Source organism: Cicer arietinum, chromosome 5 (assembly GCF_000331145.2).
Source record: "Cicer arietinum cultivar CDC Frontier isolate Library 1 chromosome 5, Cicar.CDCFrontier_v2.0, whole genome shotgun sequence".
In the NCBI taxonomy this organism is placed as follows: Eukaryota; Viridiplantae; Streptophyta; class Magnoliopsida; order Fabales; family Fabaceae; genus Cicer; species Cicer arietinum.
Genome location: NC_021164.2, coordinates 75,925,271 through 75,940,878, shown reverse-complemented (window position 1 = coordinate 75,940,878; position 15,608 = coordinate 75,925,271). Strand labels below are relative to the sequence as shown.

The 15,608-nt window shown below is 27.5% G+C and overlaps 1 protein-coding gene across 2 annotated transcripts; it reads right to left on the bottom strand.

The window, feature by feature from the left end:
* Positions 1-499: 499 nt before the first annotated feature.
* Positions 500-5,780, bottom strand: LOC101494490 (homeobox-leucine zipper protein ATHB-8). Of its 2 annotated transcripts, XM_004501089.4 has the most exons (20): positions 5,326-5,779; positions 4,985-5,204; positions 4,752-4,911; positions 4,586-4,671; positions 4,407-4,497; positions 4,163-4,258; positions 3,965-4,081; positions 3,790-3,873; positions 3,546-3,701; positions 3,375-3,449; positions 3,167-3,273; positions 2,878-3,070; positions 2,602-2,787; positions 2,367-2,447; positions 1,905-2,039; positions 1,527-1,807; positions 1,434-1,481; positions 1,206-1,305; positions 901-1,050; positions 500-806 (listed from the first exon to the last, which is right to left on the bottom strand). In XM_004501089.4, exons 2-20 carry the CDS (start codon positions 5,200-5,202, stop codon positions 660-662), a joined length of 2,511 nt encoding a protein of 836 aa, XP_004501146.1. In that variant the 5' UTR covers positions 5,203-5,204; positions 5,326-5,779; the 3' UTR covers positions 500-659. The 2 variants fall into 2 exon arrangements, with proteins under 2 accessions (XP_004501146.1, XP_012571692.1); XM_012716238.3 differs by having other exon boundaries at positions 1,434-1,807; positions 5,326-5,780.
* Between the last annotated feature and the right edge of the window lie 9,828 nt (positions 5,781-15,608).

Below are 15,608 nucleotides of genomic sequence, written 5' to 3'. Positions count from 1 at the left end.
GACATATCGATCTCAAATTCCCAACTCTCATAATGCTTGATAAGGACTCCGTGAAAAGAGACGCATTTGTAGAAGGACAACAATTCTGAGGCTTTTGATTATCATATTTTTTTCTATGTTAAGTGTCAAAAATTTATTGTCTAGGATCTATATTATAAATTTTGAATTGGTCACTTTCTTTGAACAGCCAAAGGTAGGAGGAGAATAACAGTCAGCTTAGGGGAGAAAATTGGAAAAATAACTCCAAATTTCCCAAAGATCTAGAAGTGATGTGAAATTAACATGAATTCTTGTTACATCTTTATTGACATGCTATCTTACAGTTCAACTTTACCTATTAATTCTTACATACCCTTCTCAATAGTTTTAAACCCTTGGTATGGTTAGTAACATAGATCCATGTGGGTGGCAAACTGGCATGACCACCACCAATATCAAAAGCAACAAAAAGAGCGTTTACACAGATAATATTAAAGGAGGAAAAGAATACAACGGAATATGCACGAATATCGACAAAATATAAATAGCAATAACCAATAAGAAATGGGGCCATAGAATATAGAATATACCCAGAAAAATATACTAATAGTTTTAGAGTATTCTAGAGCTTGTCCAATATTTGGATCTATTTTCCTACATCCTATATTATTTGAATCTAATCAAACAAAAGACCAATTGATAAACATAAAACATATGCAATGAGCTGATTCTTCTTCGTTTAATACTTTCCATGCTACTGCTCTCTCATAGGTTATTGCCCTCCCCATGCTGGACAAACATATACCACCTTGCATACACATGAATCCCTGCACCAAAATAATCCATATAAAGTGACTTCTATACTTATTATGGCAATTAACATCAAGCTACTCATTAAATATCATTCAATTAGCTTTATACCTGCTGCATTATCTGGGGGAATTCAGAGCACAGGCTTTTCTTTCCATTGTCATCAAATATCTTTTCCAGAGTAATGTCTTGAAGTGCAACCAATGTGGTTTCGAGCATGTCAAGTCCAGCTTGATTTGCAAATGTAAAAACAGGTAATGCCTGGCAAAATCATTTATAAAAAAATTATATCATACAAGTACTCAACAAATATACTAAAAGAAACGAGCTTATAGCTTATAAGACCAAATATGTCTAATGCATAAGCAGGAGAACATAATTCTTATCAGAACAAATATACTAAAAGAAATCATTACCTTTAAAGAGCAGCATAGAACTGCATCTGAGTGATGCCAAAGGGATTTGAGAATGGATTCACTGCCTTCACATTTTAGTAGTTCTACGCCTAAATAGAATCTGCGAAAAATGAAAAATGTTGGCATGGAATGTAAAGCGACACGCTAACATGAGTAAGATCATCATTGATTAAATTATGAATTGCAGTTATGCATAACAGTGGAGGTTTTAAATGAACATACACATACCTATAGCTGTTACAGATCCACCGAGCGAGTGTTTGTGCCTCAGGAATGACATGTGGTAACTGAAAAGCATTCTGAGAACCAAAATGCGGAATGCCATGTGGTAACTGAAAAGCATTCTGAGAACCAAAATGCGAAGGAGAAAGTGCTAATGAAACCCTCTGAACAGACGCAACGATGCTGCGCACGTACTGTCGCGCCATAGTTGCTATACTATCTTGAAGGTGGACTTCAAATGCAAACTGGAATGCAATTGTCATCACAGATTTTGTGTTGCCAGAATGACCTGAATTGGCACCACCACCTGCTTTGTTTCCTGCGGATCCAACCTCAAGTGCAGAAGCAAGATCAAGTGTACGGTTCGGACTAGCAGCATCCTGCATCATATATAAAACAGAAAAATAAATAAAAATCATTGCTCCAACAAGAAAGGGAAGTACTTCAGAAACAATAAAATCAAATCATGTTACTTGCCGTGCAAGAATCGAGAGGTATGATGCGAAAACCAGAAGACAAAATAGGTGCATCATCAGAGAAAGATGCATCTATTGGAGCAAAAATAAGCTCTGCACTGGTGCCAACTGCATGCTCATCGACTCCACTACAAAGCTGAGGAAGTTGCAATTAGAAGAACAGTTAGCTATGAACATGAGATCATAAAGAACCTTCTAACATCAGTGCTAAATAATATAGTTATTCACTCAATATATAAATTAACATGTTTATACTTCATAAATAGATCCTTACTCTAAATATTCATATAACTATGTGAGTATCCCCATTCCAGATATGAGTACCAGTGCATGATCAATGGAAATGTTTTCTCTCAATTGCAATTATAGAAGAACAATTTTCATTTTTCTTAATGATTGTAACAAGTTTAAAAGACTGCAAATAGATTAGTTAAAAAGTGTGAAATTCTAAAATACTACTTACTTGCAAGAGGAAAATATCACCAGGCATTGTCATATCATCCCTATAGTAGCCCATGTTTTCAAGCTTAATAACTTCCATGAACTGTATTACAGAAAACCACAAGCATGTTAATCTACAAACCAAAGGAAAAAAATGTGTTTTGATTTAATTTTGTAACAAAAAATGGTAACTACTAAATACTAGTTAACACGTAACATGTAAGAGATTATGAAATTAGGAACCAAATATAACTTGCCTCTTCATGCTCAATTGTTTGAGCTAGTGGAAGAATAACCTGACCTCCAAAACCTCCTGCCCTGGCCCCTGGCAAGGTACAGGGACCGGCTTTAATGGCAGCAGCTGAGTAAGCATCAATACTTGTATCTGCCCATTCTGATCTGTGTTCCCTCAAGAATCTTAGAAGAATAGCTGGAGGAACATTCTACAAGGACAGAAAAAGAGCATGAAAGGAAAAGTCATTAGATTCATTCATGAGTATTAAGTATTAAAGTTGGTTATTAACTTATTATACCTGTAACAACATGGAAGCTTTGGCACATAGAACAGAACTGGTCATAGATGGAAATCCGTTATTATAACCAAGATTAACTCCCATCATCTTGCTAGGCGATGAATTCACAAGAAGGGTGATATCATCAATACCATCACTCTCTAACATGGACCATCCATCATCTGTAAATCCGTTCACAGCTTCATTGAAGCCCCTGTGAAAAATATAGTTACATTAATGTAACTAGTCAAATTATATATGTCAAGTAACTAATAATAATGTGATTGTGAATGATAATAATGGCACAAACTTGCTCAATCTCTGACTAAGTGCGCGAAGAGCTGTAGGCCTTCTTCCCCATCCTGTCACACTTGGCTGAGAAACTTCTTGAGAAATTTGCCTCAAATGACGTAAAGCCTGAATCACAATAAATAAGTTCAAATAAGTCGATAAAATTCCGAATCGTTAAGCAACAAAAGTGTGTAGTGAAAGTCAATGATTAGGAACAATATACTTACTGCCATAGTTGTCCTCTGAGCAAGCAGCATGGATGACTCATAAAGTGGACGCAAAACTTCAGGTACACTCCATGGCTGATTTCAAAGAAACAAGTTAATTGAAAGTTGACACAAATTTGGTTTTATTTTATAGAGTTAAAGTAAAAGCAAAATGTAGTATTTATTACAAACCTCTAAAACCATATGATCAACAATATGAATAATTGATCCCCCTCCTTCACAAGGCCTAATGAGATACCCACTTGGAAGCACATCAGCTCTGACAAAATGCTGCACCGGAGGCATAGTTGGTCCATTCTGAGTGTTGTTAAGTGATCTTTCACACACCTGATTAATATATAAATGAAAACAGAATTAGAGTTGAGTAGTTATAAATTATACTATTTGTTAGGTACATAATATATAATATACTTACCACAAGACTACCATCCTCCAAAAGTGAAGTGTAGCGCAGCAACCAGAAATCACGACCTGGTGCCAAAGTTGTTGGAGCATACAACTATATATATGACAAACAAAGATGGCATATTGAAATTAATGTGAATTAGCAAAGTCTGAAAAAGTAGTATAGATTACAATAATAACAATACCTGCATGTAAAGCAATTCAATGGTTCCTCCTCCATTTCCTGTGGACATAACATTCAGAACATCGAGAGTTCGGCAATCACGGTACCATGAGAGCCTATCTTTGAGGATTTCTGCAACCTGTACAATACAGCAAAATATACTTTGTTCACTCAATGCATGCATGGGATTAGTGGTGTTATTAATAAGTGAATTAATTACCCTGGCAGGTTCTAGACTAACAAGGGCGCAGGCACGTGCAGCGACTCCAGGGCAACCGTGAGAAATTGCAACGATTCCAATGGAATCCGGACCAGGCTACAAACATTCATCCATTACAAAAAAACATATCAGATTAACATTTTCAACACTTCAAATAATTAAAAAAACAAAAAATAAACAGTAAATGCAAATTAAGGAATGGATTAATTAACAAAAAGAGAGAGAAAGTGTTGTGATAAGTAACCTTCATCCCAGGCATTTGGACCCACTCAACAGCAGTCCCAGTGGCCTTTGATAAAAACTCTGCTAAAGTTTCCTCTGCAATGGACAAAAGTCTGGAGACACACAAAGCACCATAACTTAATAATATTCCATTAGATTCAATCAATCATATATAACATTAAAGAAAAAACAAAAATATACCCAGCAGGGCTTGCATCTCTTGGTGGATGCTGCTGACCGCTCGTTACCACCGACTCACAACTCGTGTCCGTCGTGGCAACCGTCCCCTGCTCAATCAACAAATATTAATATTCACACTATTTTTACATAACATAGTAATTACAGTAATAGTATTATATAACATTACATTTTGTGTATGTTGGCGGAAAAAGGTATTCTGATACACAAGCTGTGACACCTGTTTCTGCAATCTCTCATTTTCCTCCATAAGCAATTTGTTCATTGCTGTTAGCTTCCTGTTCACTGCTTGTAGCCGAGACGCTTCTTTCCTCTGTTTCTCTCTGCACCTGCAATATAAATACTACTTAAAAAACAAGACCAACAATAATATTAGAAACAAATATGTGTGTATATATATACCTTCTGTTCTGGAACCAAACCTTGATCTGTTTGGGTTCAATATTGGAGAGAATAGGACAGTCTCTAATAAGTTGCTGGCGTCGAAGGGAAGTAGGTTTAGGACATTCATGGTAAACTCTCTCAAGTGCTTCCACCTGCTCCGGTGTATATCTTACATACTTTCCGTTGTCCATCACCACCTTACTCCCATCTTTACACCCTGAACTCACCGCCATCATCCCTATATTTTCCAAATATTTAAATTCTTCACTTTATTTATTTAAAGTCACAAAAAAATAAGCTTTCATTCATTAGAGAAAACAAAAGAGAGTATATACTTCATTAGAAATATATGTTGTTACCTTTATAAGAGTTTGGTAGTGTTGTTTAAAGTTGATTTAAGAGAGGGTACAAGCATGAGATCACGAAAGAAAGAGAATAATGAATCTGTGTAAGATATCAGAGTTTGTCTGTGAAAGTTGTTGGTTGTACTATGAAATATGAATGATTATATGGCTGCAGTGGAAAGAAATGATGAAGGGAATGAAAAATGGAGTTTGAGGTTTTTCTATATTAAATTGCGTGTCTCCATAAAGAATAAATGGAAAAGGACTTGGGCGTGGTAGATTGGGATTGGGACAGACTAGTTTGATGAATGAGTAAATTAAATTAAATTAAATTAAACAAAAAAAAACGTTAATATGAGACATAGAATAACTTTTGTTTTTCACATCATTCTATTATCTTCTTTAGCTGTTTTGCCTCTTGCTTTTTTGATGTTGCTTTTCTTGCACTACTTTGTTTTGCCACTTTCCAACACTTGAAAAACATCTCTCTCTTTCTCTTAAATCACAAGAGATTGTGGCTTGTGAGAAACATATGGGAAAAAGATAAATGTGACCCACATTCTCATTCTGGACGCGTGCCATTTAAAATATTCATAGTGGACGCATTCATTAGACAATAGTATAGATAAAAGTAACAACATACTACCGTTTCATCTTTTCTTTTTCTCTGTGCCACTGCCATTGTGAAAAATTGTGCAATGTTTGTTCTCTTTTGTTCATGCTCCACAATTAGCTGCTTTTGTGGGATTTCTTAAGGGCGTGTTATAAGCAGCTATTTAAGAATAATATTAAACTATAATTGAGAGTTGAGAGACTAATTAAAAAAATTGTATGAATAAAAGAGAGAATTGTTTTTCTCAATTTATCTTTATTAAAAGTCAATACATTTTTAATGTTATAAATATATAATAAAAATAATATTAATTAAATTAAATGATACAATAAAATTGAAATGATTGTTATTTTAAATAGATCAATTACTATATATTTTTTTTCTTTACTGTCAATTTATTTACAAACCAGTACTATTTGATAGGCTTACATGTGTCAGAATATATACCTTAAACTGATGACGTGACTGTCATAGATCACGTGAACTATACAGACGTGACGAGACCGTATGTTTCTTTGTTGTCTTCTGATTATGCAGTGCAAAAGAACAAAAACACAAGTTAGTACTAATTTTTAAGGAATAAAAAGGTAGTACTAAATTATGGTTGAGTTCTACTGTAAATCACATTTATAAGAGGTCTAATATGCATCACTGCATCAGTATTGAAAAAGTCTTGGGAAATTCTAATTTAAAGTTAACAATTTATGATATTTCTCATTTTTATAAATAAAATAACGATTTAAATAATTTTAATTCAATATAATATATATATATATATATATATATATATTTCTGTTCTTATGTTTATAGAATTAATATTATTTAATTTATTATTTCAATCATAAAAGTAAAAATAATTATTAATGTTTATTTTAAAAAATAACATACATAATTAGTAAATTTTTAAACAATTTTTAAATATTTATAATATATTAAATTTTATATTAGAATCCGTCTTTATTTATAATCAATAAATTTTGTCAACTGTTTTAATTATTTAGAATCGATTTAATATTGTTTCTCAACAAACATCGTTATAACAACAAAAAACATGTTTAAAAGTCATCATACTTTTCAATTTTTTAATTATTAGAGATTTATTATTTTTTTAATTGTATTTTTTGTTAATATAGCAATACACCTATTATTCTCAAAATGTTTTACATCACTTTGCATTTATCTAGTAGAAAATATATTAGTGATTAATAAAGATAATATATTCACATCAAACAAAAAAATAAAGATTATAAACTAAAATTATTACTCTCTGTTAATAGTTCTTTAGTTATATATAGAGTATTGTAATCAGTTTATCGAATGGAAATTTATTTTTGTACTTTCATTTATCCCAACAAATTTTTGAGAGAGAAAATATAGATAGAGTAATATGATAAATAAGACATTGATAATGATGTGATAAAAAAAATTGAAATATTAAATAAATATTAAAAAATTAAATAATAATAAATATCACTACTTTATCAAGTGTTGATTTTGGAGTGTGTTAATAGGTGAGAGGAAAGAGAATATGATTTAGTTTATACTCGAATCTGTAAATATTCCTCATACTACTTAGTTACCTAACCATATAAAAACTGGCTCATCATTCTTTTTCGACTCAATAATTATGTCTGTCTCACCTAATATGATTGTTTTTATAAAGATGGAGAAGATGTGGATAGACTTGTATGCTCCTCACATAGACACCATAATTAGGGTTGTTTGCATGCTTTGTGGTGTAACCGAGTTTTTATTCAGGTTAGTTTCTTTTGGATCATTTACGCTCTTACTGGTATATATACATACACTTTAGACTTAATTATAGATTTATTTCTCTTTATTTTACTCTTTTACAAAATCAAACTATTTATTTTAATATTTAATAGTATTAATTTTGAACTAAAAAATAACGATACAAATAAGGTAACGTATGCTATAATAGTCATAAAATTGTAATAAATTCTTTTAAAAAGTTAATTTTTATTTTTTTTAATTTAATTAATTAAAACATATAAATAATTAATATATACAAATAGTTCTATATCATAAAATTATATGTCATATTATTTAAAATATATTTAATTTTTTAAAATATAAAAATATAAAAAATTAAATTAAAAATATTGACTTTTAAAATATAAAAAAAATCAATTTCATAAATAGATCACAATAGTACAATTAATCCTATATTTTATCATAACAAATTATTCCTACAACCATATCATAAATACGCAAAGTATGTATCACGCACATTCTTTGACAAATTCTTCAAATTATATTTTGGTTTGTTAGTTGGATTCTCCTTCTTCCAATCTATGTAATAAACCTTTTTAGATAAATTGAAATAAGTAGAGAAACCTTCAGTCAGAAAAAAAAAAGTAGAGAAACCTTCTTCTAAAAAAATTGGCATAAATAATTAATAGATTCTTCATCACGCTCTTACCAAACAAACAAATTGAGTCAAATCGCAACTAACGTGTATGACATTTTGATAATTATCTTTCAATATTAATATAAATTGCGCATTTTCCTTGTAATTTTATGAATTATTTCCTGCTTGGGAGACCTTTCTCATTTTCATGGATATGAACAACTTGGTCAATCCTAAATTACTACATTCACAAAATTGAAATATTGGTTAAAGTTAGAAAATTCAAAATTTAAATTTGATATTTATAGTCATAAAAAAAATTAAATATAAATTTTTTCAAATGGTCTAATCTCAATCTAATAGATTCACAAAATTCTAAATGGGTGAATTTGAAATTCACGTCACCTCAAAGAATTTGAATTTATTGATAGCCAACTATAAATTGCTTTACAACCACAATTACAAGTATAAAGACATTTTTGGATCCTTGCCATTTTGTCTCATAAAATGATTATGAAGTGATAGTATAATGTAAAAGGTGTGATTATTTTTTCTCAAAAATTTACTTAGAAGAAAGAAAAAAGAGCGCGATGGAAGTCAATGTATTCACCGAAATTGAATTGGTAAAGTCAATAAAAAAGTGAATTGGCATGCATAATGCATTTGGCCCACATGTTAGTAAAAAAAGTGAACCTAAGCTATTGCAGAGTTGACATAAAATATAATTTGGCTTTGAACTTTAACAAGACGGGTCATAGTGGCATATCAATCGTAGTGGAGTATGGTTTCTTCAACATTCCGCAATAATCTTAAACGCGTCTTAACATTTAATCAATCTATGAATAAAAAACATTTAATTAATCCATGATCGACCTTCCACAGTCTAAATTCATTAGCTATGGATATTTTTCTTAGTACATAAATTTGAGCAATTAAGAAGAGAGAGGGGGTGTGAGACGTGTGATAGACGGGAGTAGAACAGAGTAAACTTGGTACACAACCATATGTGGGCCCACACGCATGAAGCAAGCCCAATTGTTTCTTACCTCGATCGCCACTGCTTCACTTCACAACGTGCAATTTACTCCTCACTCTCATTACCCTTAATAAATACACTAATATTATTGAGACATATAAATTACCACCCACATAAATACAATATTGTATAAAAAGATTAAAGTTAAGTTGTATTTTTCATAAAACCTCAAAATATGTATTTATGTCTTATCTTGTATTTAAAAAATATTATCCATCCCAATAAAAATTAACTAATAAAGGGTCTATTAACAAGTTTTTTTTTACATTTGTTAAATAAAAAATACAAGATTTGTTTTGAAATGATGAAAAATTAAACTTTAAAAAATTAAAAATATATACACCACTTCCAATTCACTTTTAATATAAATATTCTATATATATATATATATATATATATATATATATATATATGTATTCTTACGCAAAAACAATAATTTGTTCTTGATCTCATAGTTTGGATAGCAGGATATGGAACAACTTCGGGAGATGGTGTTCGACATACTAGGAACCTCTATAACTAGAGTATGGTATTGCAATTGTAATGATCTTTAGCTTTTTTAACGTTAGATTTAGAGAGACTCCTACAATATCATATTGATGTCGTAGAGGAATGAATCACAATGCTCTCGATCGCTGTATGTTGGAATTAATTTAACAATTAATCGATAAGAATAAAATTATATTTAATGTAGAAGTCAAATAAGTGCATGAGAGTGTATATAAACATCAACAATATGTATAAAATTCTGATCACTTTATAATCTATAACACGGTGATTTATAAAAAATATTATAAATATTTTGATTCATTGTAATATTCTTAAGGCGGCAATCATTTTTAAACACAAATAAAAACCTTAATTGATTTATTGTGTTTCCTCAGCTTAACCTCCTCAAATCTTGAACAAACTTATGATGAGAATGATATTTACTTACATTTAAATTCATATGAATTAATTATCAGAACAAAAAGTTATTAAGTCTTAATATCACTTAATTTGATAATTAATCAATTAAAACTTGTAATTAATAAATAACTATTATAATTAAATACCTACCTAATAATATTGACATATAATAAAATCGGAGTGGAATGGTTTTGGGGTGCGGCTACACCAACACCTTCTCTATCACCCTAGTGTAACCATTGCTGAACAAATTGAGAAGGCTTTTCTGAATAGACTATTTTTATGCTCGAAGTAAAGTGGAGTAGGAAATAGAGCATAGTGGAAATCGTATCTGCAAATAGAACTATTTTTAATTCAATTATTCATCAAAATTTTAATAGTATCAAATATCTTTTTTTCTTCATAATACAGTAGAAGTTTTGATTTTAAAGTTTCAATAATCGCCTTTTGAAAAGTTTTTGTTATGATAGTAACTAAATACTAATTGCAATTATTTTGAAATTTTCAAAATCAAATATAAACATGTAATAATTTAATAAAATATTCCAACTTCAATCACAAACACCAAAAATAAGTACTAAGGTTATTTTGGATCCATATCTCCTATTTATTATACTTTTATTCCGATTAGGAGTGTGATAAATAAATAATTGTTAATTTAATAAATTAAAAATAGTTAATAAAATAAAATTATATTAATAAAATTAAACAAAATACATTTAATAAAAAATTATTATAATTAATATAATTTTGGGTATAGTTGTTAAAATATATAATGTGTTATATTATTAACAATTTATTTTCATCTTAATTTGTAGACAAGTTAGCAATGCAATTTTCTTCTAAATTTTCTCTTCTTTTTTACCATCAAAATTATATAAAAATAATTCTGATAAAAAAAAAAAAGAAAAAATAAAAACAAGTTATTTTTGTTAATTTATCTCTAAAATAAAAAAAATATTAAAATAATACAACAAATTATTTATTTTAACACAAGTACTCAATATTATAATTTTGATATTTGATAAAATGAAAATGCTACCTTGTAAAGGTAAAAAAAAATAAACATAAAAATAAAATATCAAAAAAAAAAAAAAAAAAAAGCTGTAAATGGGGACCAGAATAGACGAATGAAACAGAAAATGTTTGAAGAAGGTGAGACAATGAGAAAGAGTGGATGTGATTATGTGAATGGGGACCACTGCCAACGATAAGCGTGTAGCCTCTTGTCACAATACCTTTCGGCGTGTACTGCCGCCGTTATGGGAATTTCATCACCAAAGAGAAAAACATTCTCATCGTCCACCGTGCCATTCTAATCTTTTCATGTCTGCTTGTTACTCCTCCAAGGTTTAAACATTTTCATATCATCCAAATTGTTGAGTTCTATATTTTAAATTTTAGATTTGGATGTGTGTTTTTTTTATAGTAATCATTTAATTTCATCTACAAATAAAAAATTTATGATAAATTTAGTTATTTATTTATGTGTAGATATTTTTAAAATATTTTTATAAATAAATATATTTAACTTTAAATTTTATTTTTAAAGACAAATTAATAATATTTATAAGAAGTACATTTTAGAAAAAATAAATCTATCTTATGATTTGAATTAATTTATATTTAAAGATTACATTTTTCAAAAGAATATTCATAATTTTGGGTAAAAAAATCCTAAGGCTTATTTTAAGTTTATAGGTTTATAGGTTATAAATGATAGCTGATAATTAATTGAATATTTGATAAAATTAACGGTTTAATTTTAAATTTTAAAATAATAAAAATTATTATAAACTAAAAATAATTTTTATCAATTAATATTCAAAATATTTCAAAAGCAATAATTTAAAGTTTATTTGTTATAAATTTAAAGTTTCATTCTTATATATATTTTTATTTATTTATTTATCTATTTAATTTATTTTAAATTAAAACAAATAAGTTAATTATTTACTTTAAAGTATTAATTATTATAAAATTTAAATTATTCATAAACAATTTAAAATTATAATAAATAAATTATTTATTAATCGAATATATATTTTTATTTATTTGGATAATTTATTTGTTTTAAATTATAATAAATAAATCATTCAAAATTATTTAATTTAAATTATTTATTATTAATTTTATAAAAAATGTAATTTACACAATTTTTTATTTAAATTTTAAAAATTATTTATCATAGATTTTTATAAATAAATTATAAAGAATAAAAAGAATTTTAAACAAAAAATAAGGACAAAATTTAAAGAAAAAATTATAAATTATAAACTTATAATGTATTTGATTTAGCTCATCAAAAAAATTTATAAACTATAAATTTATATGTGACCGTTGCCAAACACAGCTTATAACTTATAAGTTAAAAATTGAAATGACCTTAAAAAATTTGTTAAGAATTAAAAATATAAATTTAATATTAAAATTTAACGAAATTTACAGTTTCAAGAAAAACAAAAACAATGTAATTTTAATCCAATATTTTAATATTTGAATCTTTAATATCGTTAGCCAAAAAAAAAAAATAGTAAAAGCATGGTCATGTTAAGATTTTTAAACATGGATGGCACACAACCACACAAGTAAAAGTGCTTAGATACATCAAAACATATACTCATACACTCATCCCAACTGGAGTGGGACGATAACCACACTAGGCCTTTTAAAGCCTAGCCTGATCTGGCCTATATAGGTCCACACCCCACATACATGGCCCTTTAGTTCTCTCCCCAATCATTCATTTTTTATGTATTCATTTTCATTTCCCAACTTAACTACTACTAATACCCCTTCTCAAAAATATGTTCCTCCAATGTAATTAGGCATGGCTGCCCTCCACCTATATCCAATTAGTTGGAAAAAATCTGCAATTCATCTTTATTTTTTATCGGATGTAAAATTTCAGTCTTTATTTTCATTTATGTTGGATTTGAATTTTTTCATTTGGATCTACACTCACACCAATTTATATATATAAAATAATAAATTAAAAAGTCATATTAATTCTAATTAATATGATAAAATAATTATTATACAATAATAAAATTGAAAAAAAGATTAATTTTAATTAATAGAGAGAAGATTATAATTTTTAATATTTTTAAAAATATGAAATATGTATATATATACAAAATTTAAAAAGAACAATAAATTACTAGTAGAGCAGATGCGAGATAAAAATCACAACCTCAAATGAGTTCTCGTTTCCGAATTTTTATTTGTGAAAAAACCTATATTCACACTCAATCAAAACGAGTTTATTGTCATCCATAAATTTAATCATATAGGTTATTTTATTAGTGCTTTTGTTAATAACTTATAAACACTCTAAATTTTAATATACTCAATTAATACTTTATTTTCTCTATATTTTTCCTGTCCTATAACATTAACAACATATCAAATCTATCTTCTTTTTTTTTTTTTTCTTTTAATACGTGATTTATTTGAGTATCCAAATATAGTTTTCCTTTGAATAACCATTTCTCCTGTCAAATTGTAATTTTAGAAAACGTATAAGTATTAAATGCAGTGTAACTTAATCAAATAGAATGCACTACCTTCGAATTTAAATATAATCAAAAGTAAAATATAGTTTAATTTAATATTTAATTTAAATCTAAATTAAATAATATAATCAAAAGTAAATCTATTTTTTTCATATAAATCTTTGACATATAATTAAATCTAGACAAAATATATTTATTAAAAATACTATTGAATTGTTTGGTGTCAAATTTCATATAGTCTATTCAATCTCAAATATAATTTAATTTATTAATTTAAAATTTAGACAAAATACGTTAATTTTTTATATTCATTTTTATTTCTATTTGAGACTCCCACGTTATCTTTATTAATATCAAACCCACAAGTTTTTTTTAGAAAATAATTGTCTTTATTCAATTAACTTTTGTTAGTGTTTAGGTATATTTTATCAAAATGTATGAGGTTTGTGTTTGTTTTGAAAAATGTGACGGGTAAAATAAAAATGTGACAGGTATAATAAATTTTAGGTAGATTGTTACGGACCAAGCTGAACCATCGTATGGGCTTGCATCAAATGACACAGAGGATCCATTCAACAAACACGGGCCAAGAACAACAGACCTAGGCCTAAATATTGTGTATAGTCGCTAGTTTACTAGATTCTTTCAGGAGTGATCCCTCCAAATTCTAGAAAATTATATTGTGTACCCCACACTTATACTCTTATTTTCATATTTTATACAAACTTTTAATTTTATTTTATTTTTATTTTTTAAAAAGACTTTATTTTACTTCCACTAAATTCAATTTAGTTTCAGAAAATTATAAAAAAAAAATTAAAACTCGTGTGTTTTAAAATTTTTGATATTTTTATACTTAATTTCTTTTTTAAATTTTCTAGTACACAGATGTGTTTTGGTAGAATTTAAAAATCTTAACTTTTGTGTATCGAAAAATTTATAAAAAAAAAAATCGTTACACATATATGTTTTTTGTGTCTAAAAACTTTTTTAAGTTTTTCAATATATATACATTTTTGAAAATTTGAAATTTGTAAATCAAAAATTCTTTTTTAAAAAGTTCAATTATTTTTAAAAACATGTGTTTAATGAGATAAAAAAAAAAAAAAAAAATAGTTTGTACAAAATATGAAATAGGAGTATAAATGTACTGTTGGTATATAATTTTACAAATTCTATTAGAAATAAACTTATGCATTCTGTTTAAGGTTCCATTTACACTATTGGGACGTATTTGCAAGAAATAATGAATAAAGCGGTCAGAATATTAAGCAACAATGTATACAAAGCCAATTTGTAATAATTAATGGACAGAAAATCAGATAAACCAAAAGTTAAAAAAGTCAAACAGTTCAATTTACTACTACTTAGAAAAATATAAATTACAGTCAATATTACGAGACTTAAAACGAAATTACACAAATGGATTTATAAATTGGATATTATATTTTAGATTTAAATTTAAAATTTTAAAATTGTATAAAAAAATTTAATGATAAGTATATCATAAATTATTGATATAATAAAATATTACACAGCTGAAAACTCAAATTAAAAAATGAGGGTTGAATTTTAAAGACGTAAATTGTTGTGAGAGAATAAAATTATTTAAAATAAAATAAAATATAAATACAACATTTTAGATAGAATTTAGATACAATATTCTACCAAAGAAAAATTAGATACAACATTTTAATCATTTATCTTATTAGTTTTAACTAAAGTTAGAGTGTAACTAATCAAATAATTGTGCTTATATGATGAATGAGTTTCTGAATTTCAGTTCAAAAATAATTGTTTGGAGAAACCGAGTTCAAAACTTAATTAAAATTATTTTTTTTTTTATTAAAATTC

Excerpts from the sequence above, each read along its gene's own strand:
- LOC101494490 (XM_012716238.3), bottom strand. The coding sequence starts at position 5,202 with ATGATGGCGGTGAGTTCAGGGTGTAAAGATGGGAGTAAGGTGGTGATG. Across the intron at positions 4,672-4,751 it reads TCCGCCAACATACACAAAAT|GGGACGGTTGCCACGACGGA; the intron begins GTAATGTTATAT and ends TTGATTGAGCAG. Across the intron at positions 3,071-3,166 it reads CTTAGTCAGAGATTGAGCAA|GGGCTTCAATGAAGCTGTGA; the intron begins GTTTGTGCCATT and ends TATTTTTCACAG.